General features: G+C 38.5%; 1 protein-coding gene across 1 annotated transcript; it reads left to right on the top strand.

Annotated features, from left to right (window-relative positions):
• The first annotated feature begins 4,421 nt into the window (after nt 1-4,421).
• Nucleotides 4,422-8,780, top strand: LOC138363155 (uncharacterized). The gene is made up of 3 exons (XM_069322150.1): nt 4,422-4,503; nt 6,265-7,626; nt 8,749-8,780. The coding sequence occupies exons 1-3, from the start codon at nt 4,422-4,424 to the stop codon at nt 8,778-8,780; spliced, it is 1,476 nt and encodes a 491-aa protein (XP_069178251.1).
• Nucleotides 8,781-9,044: the final 264 nt, after the last annotated feature.

The raw sequence follows: 9,044 nt of genomic DNA, 5'->3' as shown, positions 1-9,044 counted from the left end.
AGCTTGAAGTTGCCCAAAACAATGCTATGAGAGCTGCACTGGGAGCCCCCATGTGGACCAGGCTTGAAACTCTTAGACTGGAGACGGGTTTGCCCTCTCTACAAGAAAGAATATCACAAAGGACAGCTACAATTATCAGTAAGATAATTATTTCTTCTGATCCAATCCCAGTACGGCAGGCCTTGGTGGTTGGACTAGGCCAAAACAATGGAAACTCTTGGGTTGCAAGAGCAGGAAAAGTCCTAAACAGACTACATTTAAAAAACATGATTCTTGATAGAAAGGGTGATCATCCACACCCAAATTACACTCCTTCCGCGCCGTGGGAAGAGCCTACTTTCAAAATAGTAATAGAAAGTCTCCCAATGAAAAGGCTGCCTATGATCCGACAATCCTAAGGCGCATAATAGAAGAGCAAATGTATAGCATAGCAGTAGCAGGAGCCACCCACATCTTCACAGACGGATCGGTGGACACAGAATATGAGAGTGCTGGCGCTGCTCTTTGCACGGCCAGCGTACAGGCATATTGGAGACTGGGAGGACTAGTATCATCAACCCAAACTGAGCTGTTTGCCATACAACAGGCATTCGCATATGTGATTGCACAAAACACTCAAAATGCAATCATACACACAGACTCAAAAGCTGCACTTCAAATACTAGGACAAAAACAGTGGAAAGATAATGTGGAAATAATTACCACCATTTTGTATCTTGGAGCAGTCGCTAAAGGCAAAGGACTCAACATAACTTTAAACTGGATCCCATCTCATATTGGAATCCCATTAAATGAAAAAGCTGATGAAATTGCTAAATTGGCAACTCGTCATCCAGTGATACATAAAACAATTCAACCCAGCCTAGAGAACATAAAAAACATCATCACCAAAAAACTCTCACCTCTCAACAAAGCCGACCTACACCAGAGAATAGCTGAAGGTTCGCCATCTGCAACATGGTATCTTCAGGCAACCAAATTAGAAAGGTTAAATATCCCAAAAGGAATCCACAGGGAAATAGCAGTTAGGTTATATAGACTACGTCTAGGTTACAGATGCAACTGGGAGATTGGTGAACCCCGACAGAGAGAGTGCATCTTCTGCCAAACTGTCACAGAAAAGCCATTACTTCACTAACTTCTGGAATGTGAAGAAACCAATGACCTTAGAAGAGCTTTAAGAGTTCCTGAATCATGCAGTGGCCACCCTGAAGCCATCAACACAGCCACTCTCCTGGTCAACAAAGGTGTCCAGCAGCTGGACACCCTCATAAAGACTGTGAAGCAGTATCCTCCCCCGCGATAACAGCTTGATGGTTAAATGCAACCTCAGAATACTGAGAAAAAAAAATTGTACCACTTACGGGCTATTCATGCCCGTGCCACCTCTTGGGTGGCTTAATCTTAATCTGGTGGCTTAATCAAACAATCAATCAACCTCTGAAAACCTTGGCATGTTGCGGAAAGGGAGTCAGAGTCCATGTGCTTCGCATGATGCACTTAATTAGCACTGTGAAATCTCTTACTGATTATGCTGCACATAATCACTTGTTTTGGTAAAGGTTGAAGATGGTACAAAACGAAACTTTTAAAATTATCTTAGGATACGCAGGAAACGCATGATTGAGAATTTGAGATAACGATGATGTAATTAAACTTACAGAAAACTGGGATAGAATTTCTGTGATAAATGTACCTTAGGCGATTAGATTAATGAGAAGCGGTGTAGCTAATGCACGGTGGGAAGAAATGAACAATGTATTTTTTAAGGTATAAGAGAGGATGTATGAGAACCTTATATTCTAACGTTAATAATTATAAAATGTTATGTCCTGAAAGAATGTGCCTCATTGTCTAAGAAACAACACAACTATGGAAGAAAATGTAACCGAGATGCAGTGATTGTACTTTTTCTGCAAGTTCAAGTTCAAGTATGTTTATTGAGATAAGCAATAAATACATCTCAAAGGGATAGAGTAGCTTAGGCTATTTCTACCCCCTTTTTCTGCAAAAGAAAAAGTTCGCATGAGACAGGACAGTGGAAGGCAATATATGATTTTATAATTAGAAAAATACCTAAATTAAATACTCTACATTTGTGTTGTGATGGATCAGTAGTTAAGAATTAAGAGGCAGGATGTGGAGTATAAATTACAGAGTACACTGACATCTATTTTATTTTATTATTGATAGCAGATGAACACTGTAGTCATTAAATAACAGAAGAGCAGTTTATCGGCATATTGTAGACAAGTATCGAGAGAATATGACAAATTTTAATATTTAATTTAGTTGCTTAATTAAGATTTATGTGGGTCCCTTCACCTGTGGGAATATTGTTAAATGACGCAGTTGATGAAATAGCGAAAAGGGCCACGGAAAAACTCTTGTGTATGGTATATGCCAAATAAATTTAAAACAAATAAAGACAAGGATATTAAAAGGTCAAGAGAAGAGTTCTCTTTACCAGGAGGTGGACAACAGTAATACGCTTGTTCTTCATATATTGTAGTGGAAAGTCCACATGTAATGACTCCGAGTATACATGATATTAAGATTAGGGTATAAATATTACTAACAATACGGCGCTCATTGTGAAAAAGAGAAGGAATGTAAATTATGCAGTATACCGGACTTTCACGCGTTAGACCACTATGTATTAGTGTAACTTGCTTGATCCGTATAGAAATTGACAGTGTATCACATCAAATTGTTTAGATGTGTAATAATGGTATGACAGAGACAATTCTTAGGAGGTTTAAGCACTTTGCCCCAAGAATTAAATACTAAAATTCCTGTAATATATTTTGAAATATGTACTATGTAAGGAATACTGAATTAATGCAAATGTATGTGTAATATACAATATGATAATTATTTGTGCACTATATGTGTCCGTGAGCTCCATAAGGGACTTGAAATAGAAGAGGGTTGAAATACCTACTCTATCGCATTGAAATATATTTTATCTCAATAAACGTACTTAAAATCAAATCTGTGAATTAATATCCGTTCGAACTAGTTTAAAATTAATTGCAAGAAATCGCAAAAGTCATTAGTTTTCATCTTGATAAACATAGATTAAGAACAATGACTTTGCAGCATTGTTTTACCAATTGCCGCTCGTTTAAAAATATTGCTTTCATTATCTTTAGTATATTTCAAGCTGTTAACAGCGGAAAGGAATGCAATTTCTTCATCGTTTTCATTCATCCATAATCTTAAAATCCAATCGTTGGTATATTGAAAAAAATGTATTTTTATAAAGAATTATCAGCATGGTTTTAATAAGGGCAACTCATGTTTAAACAATTTATTTTCATTCTTTTGCAATATATTTCCGGAAGTTGGAAGCAGGAAAGCTTGCGATATTCTATGTCTTTCGGCATTCTTTATCTTCCCACATTCTATACCGTGCGATGTTCTATATCTTTGATACTGTGCCTCACGAGAGACTCATTAAATAGTTAGAAGCACATAGTATTGGGGGGGGGGAGCTATCTAAAGCTATATAGGGCTTCGTTATTCCAAAGAAAGCAGAGAAATATCATAAGTGGAATTAAGTCGAAGGGACTGCTTTAAATGGTGTCCCTCAGGCCTCTGCCCTGGATGGGACCTCAGATCTTTACCATATACATATATAAACGGTTCAGACACGCCTGGTTGATACCTGGTTGATGGGGTTCTGGGAGTTCTTCTACTCCCCAAGCCCGGCCCGAGGCCAGGCTCGACTTGTGAGAGTTTGGTCCACCAGGCTGTTGCTTGGAGCGGCCCGCAGGCCCACATACCCACCACAGCCCGGTTGGTCCGGCACGCGATTGGAAAGGCAGCACAAAATAGCTACAAGACGTTCAAGATAGACATTTATAAAGTACAAATGTTTGGCAGATGCAGTTAATGTTGAAAAGTTTAGGGTTCCGAGCTTGGGTAATAATAATAAAGTTATCAAATACCAGTTGGAGACTGCTTAAATTACTAAGTCTGAGTGCTAGAGTGCTCGGAGTCATGATGTCTAGGAATCTTAAGTCAAGACACCAATATATAAACGTACGAGATAAAGACAATAGGATGCTGGGACGGAAATGTCTCTCTTCAGCTTTATCTTGTCCTTCTCAAGCCCCCATCTGGCAATTCAGTTTTGGATTCCATACTGTGGAAAGGACACAAATGCACATGAACGCATGCAAAGAAGGAAGCCAATTGTTAATTGTTTCAAGCGAAGGATAGCCATATACATAATAGTTTGGCTGGATGTACATAGGAGCTGCCAAGTATGGGCAGCTAGGTCTTCTGCACCTTCCCCAATTCTCATTAAATTTCCCTCATCCCAGAAATTGGGCAAGGCGAGGCGAAGGTAACACATAAAAGGCCAAGGATGGAGTGGAACTTGACAGTCTCAAGGGACACGTTCAACCAGCACAATGTCTGGGACCTTCCTCCACCTGCTGCTGCTGCTGGCGTTCGCCGGACTCGTCGTCGCCAACCAGAACCGCCAGACTCCTGGTAAGTCTGTCTACATTCATCTGCATTGTTTTCCAGTTGGAACGTCCTTGATAAACACTTCGATTTAGTTTCATAAACTATATATTCATTGAACTAAAACAACTCTTTGAATGTAGTAATTTAAAGAACCTTAATTACGTATAGGATTTTAAAATTTATAACTCTTAAATTATACACTAAAATAATTTAGTTTTTGTCTTTGACGTCAGTGTTTATATATTCAAAAGTTCACTATGACTCCCAATAACGTGGCTAAAGTATGTTGTCGACTACAATCACACAATAAAGGGACGACGACCGAAACGTCGTCGTCCCTTCACCTTCTAGTGTTTGGTCTGGTCAACAAAAGTTCACTCTTTAATGAGGCAACGTTCAAAAGTCATTCATTCCTGAAGTTTCAAATACTTTTTTTTCCTAGGGTTTTCATTATGATATCTGTGGTCCTAGTTTAATATCATCTTATATAATCATCCTTCTTATATATTGTAGTTACAAACTACATATGTTGAGGTTCAGAAACATTTTGGTTGTAGATTTCTGGAACAAAATACCGTGTAACACAATGGACTAGGAATTGCTATCGATTGCTTCAAGCCAAGATAAAGCAGGGACCAAAGTATAGGACTCGATCTGTAATGGTTTCTGGGTGTTCCTTCGACTCTCCAATCTTAGGAACATTCTATTCGTTTTGTAGAATGCTTCACAATAGTTCGGTTTCATGCGCTTAAATATTAACTACACATTTTTGAGGTTTGTGCTATTTATCGCCATTATTTGGTCAATTTTCTACTCTTATTAGTTTGTTTCAAGGTTCAATTATTTGCTTCATATGTTTCAGATTTTTTTGGTTATTTGGTAACTATTTCGTTTATCCGTCTGCCCTGTGTTTGGCTTCCTGTTCTCTCCTTTTGTTTGGTAATGACAAAGTCCCCACGAGAAAAGGTCAGGTCAGGATTTTCTATGCATTTTGAAATCAAGTGTTTTGTGATTCAACATACATAGAAATTAAAAAAAAATAATCTAAGCGCTTCACGTATTATATACTGTACATGAGTTTGGTTTGATATAAATAGGAGGTGCCTCGTTAGTCAAGCTGCCAACTTTACTAACACGTTTTTTCTTACATGGAATAATAATATTCTATTTTAGGGTCGTGTATCTCACCTTATTCAAATATCACTTTCGTTCACTGAATATAGTCTTAATCCTTTTTTTTTTAATCCTTGTATTTCCTGGGTATATCTCCATTCTGTTTTTGTGTCTATGTAATATAAGTGGGCCGTGAAATACATTCAAGATACTCAATAGTTACATGAGGGCCACTGTCTCTAATGACGTCTGCAATGACAGGAAGCCGGGGGCTCGTCAATGATGTCATTTGTCCTGATAAGTATTTTAAAAGTTTCGGCGACATAACCTTGCTATGTCTGGTTTATATGGGTAACTAAATGAATTATAAAAAATGGCGGCAAACTCCTGTACATTCGTTTCAGAATGAAACTAATGTGACGTTATTTGTGACGAAATAACAGTTCTACGTGTATTCTCGTGACTATGCCACTAGTACAGTTTCTTTAAATTAATTTTTTATATAAGTTATATTCTTTTTAATTAATATTTAGTCATTTATACGTCTGTTCTTTCAAATTTTAGTGATTCATAAGAGCTAGATTTATCATACTGTAGAACGTCAAGTGACGTTTGTGGCATTCTCATGGTTAAGGCTGTCATCTACTAACACAGGTTCTTCTTTCATTACAGGTTTGTACCAACTCTATTCTCAGATGAGTTCCAGTCTAGTTCCCAAAAATGTTGACAAGTTTTTCCCTGTTGCGCTCCAGAACTCTGCCACCCCAGTGACACAGTTCTCTACAGCTGTCCCTGATACTCTTACAACTGAATCCGATGGAGATCAGTTTGGCAACGTTCGCCCAAATTGGGTATGGATAGATTTGAAGACTATATTACCAGAGTTGAAGGCAATACTCCCGGAGTTGAAGGCACTACTACCTGACCTGAAGAGATTTTTCATCGAATCTAAGCCTGATATCAAGACATTAGTGTCTGAGCTGAAAACTCTGATAATAGAGACCAAGCCAGAGTTGAAGCGACTGATCATCGACAACACTCCAGAGTTGAAGGCTCTATTTCCCGAGTTGAAGAAATTAATCATAGAGTCCAAGCCTGAGTTGAAAATATTACTCTTAGATCTGAAGTCGTTAATCAACGAACTGAAGCCTCAGTTGAAGAAACTTTTCATAGAATACAAGTCTGAGATAAAGGGATTACTCCTCGAATTCAAGTCTGAGTTTAAGAGACTGCTAGTTGAGTTAAAGGTCCTACTCCCCGAGATTAGATCAATACTTCCTGAGCTTAGATCAATATTTCCCGAACTGAAGTCTATATTCTTCGAATTGAAGTCAATTCTTCCCGAGTGGAAGTCAGTTCTTCCAGAGTTGAGGTCGATTCTTCCAGAATTGAGGTCGATTCTTCCAGCGTTGAGGTCAATTATTCCCGAATTAAGGGCATACATCCCCGAATTGAGAGCCTATATTCCCAAATTGAGAGCTTATATCCCAGAACTGAGAGCCTATATCCCAGAATTGAGAGCCTATATCCCTGAACTGAGATCCTATGTCCCTGAACTGAGATCCTATATTCCTAAACTAAGATCCTATATCCCCGAACTAAGGAGAATGCTTATAGAGTCCAGACCAGAGCTGAAGTCACTACTCTATCAGTTAAAGCCTCTTTTGATCGACCTGAAGCCTCTTCTGATTGATTTGAAACCAATTTTCCTCGAAATGAAACCTTTACTTCTCGAAATGAAGCCCTTACTCATAGAACTGAAGCCTCTACTCATTGAATTGCATCCAGTGAAATATCAACTAATGCAACTTTTCTTCACGTCTAAGCCAGATGTGAAGGCGCTGCTTCTAGAGATCAAGCCTCTCCTCGTAGATATTACACAATTACTCTTAGAACTGCTATCCGAATCCCCGAATTTCAAGCCACTCTCTCTGCCACAGTTCAAGCCACTCTCTCTGCCACAGGTCAAGCCACTCTCTCTGCCACAGTTCAAGCCACTCTTTGTACCAGAATTCAAAGTGTATAAGCTAAGGGGTATAGGCCAATAGTCCAGAAGAATAACCCAATAGTGCTGGAGTATAGGCCAATACGCAATAAGTATTAGCCAAAAGTCCAGTATTAGTAGCCAATGTGAGACATCAACCAGACCTCTTCCAGCAAGATTCTTGTTCCAGTCTCTTCCATATATGCAGCTTCCAGATCCCGATCAGATGAGGCAAGGGCGTATCTACTACTAGCCACTTAGTAGATGCTGCAGGTCATGTCTACTAATAGTCCTAGTAGAAGATGGTGCCCGTGTCTATAAATTCCCATTCCTATCATATAATCATTTGTAATGCTTCAATAAATAAACTTCATTTAAACTTAAGACTTTTTTTTCTTTTTCCATATTTTATGACGACTATTATTTCGACCTAATGGTATTTAGTGAATATAAAATATTATCGATCAGATTACCAGAATCTTGGAAGGTTGCAAATGTGGTTCCGGTTATGTCCAATTATTGCTTTAATAAAAAATCACAAGTACATGTACATGAAAATCAGATAGATAAAGGTATCACAAAGCATGGCTTTGCAAGTTTACTCCAAGAATTTGAAACCTTCCATATGAAGATAGATTTAAAAAGCTAAATTTACATTATCTACCAAGTTAGTGATGGCTTAAAATATAAAACGGAAAAGTGGGGTGTAACAAAGGCAATATTAAAACGGTGTTAAATATATCAACGCAAAATAAAACATTAAACAATGGATATAAAATTAATAAATTTAGAAAAAATAAGCTAATTTTGGCTGGTTGTTGGGGGGGGGGGATCTCAGGTGAGGCATTTAAACAGAACTTTCTGCTAAAGATGGGAAAATGTCCGAATAAGGTAGCGGGAATTGCAGATATTATTAACACAACCAGTCCCCAGGAAAGAGATCCGCTCAATGTAATGGAATGGGCTAGGGACATAATCAGTAACACAGAAATCACATTGACGTCACATGTATATCAACGGGAAAGTCCACTAGGACTATAGGCGGGTGCGGACCTACGACCACGGCATTGCCAGTTGCGTACTTTAACACTAGAATACCGCTGTGATTCTCTTCTGATTTTCTGACTAATTGATGACAGACTTACTGTGATTTCATTGTTGTTGTGTTTCAGATTTAGCTACTAAGAGTGAAGTGTCCATGTAGCACGGGCTATGGTGAGCCCGTAATTGAGTTCGGTTATTCGCGATAACCTTGTTTCTGTGATATTTGGGTCTAAGTTTAAAATGGAGGAGGGGATTCCTCCTTTTCCTTGCTTATTTATCGCTTCTGTTTTAGTGCACTGGTTTTAGTCTTGTTTTATTAGCATTATCTTGGAGGCGGATGTAGATGCAGAATGCTCACTAGTGAGTCCCATTCCTCAACGGCTTTCTAATCATTGTAGTCGCGGTGGAATGTGCATCTAATGCA

The sequence above is a fragment of the Procambarus clarkii genome, chromosome 10, assembly GCF_040958095.1.
Source record: "Procambarus clarkii isolate CNS0578487 chromosome 10, FALCON_Pclarkii_2.0, whole genome shotgun sequence".
Taxonomy (NCBI): Eukaryota; Metazoa; Arthropoda; class Malacostraca; order Decapoda; family Cambaridae; genus Procambarus; species Procambarus clarkii.
This window is presented reverse-complemented; position numbering and strand designations above follow the sequence as displayed.

Bases quoted from the DNA above. Each gene is read 5' to 3' on its own strand.
- LOC138363155 (XM_069322150.1), top strand. From the start codon at position 4,422: ATGTCTGGGACCTTCCTCCACCTGCTGCTGCTGCTGGCGTTCGCCGGA. The intron at 4,504-6,264 runs GTAAGTCTGTCT...CTTTCATTACAG, and splicing joins CCAGAACCGCCAGACTCCTG to GTTTGTACCAACTCTATTCT. The intron at 7,627-8,748 runs GTATAGGCCAAT...GTTGTGTTTCAG, and splicing joins CAAAGTGTATAAGCTAAGGG to ATTTAGCTACTAAGAGTGAA.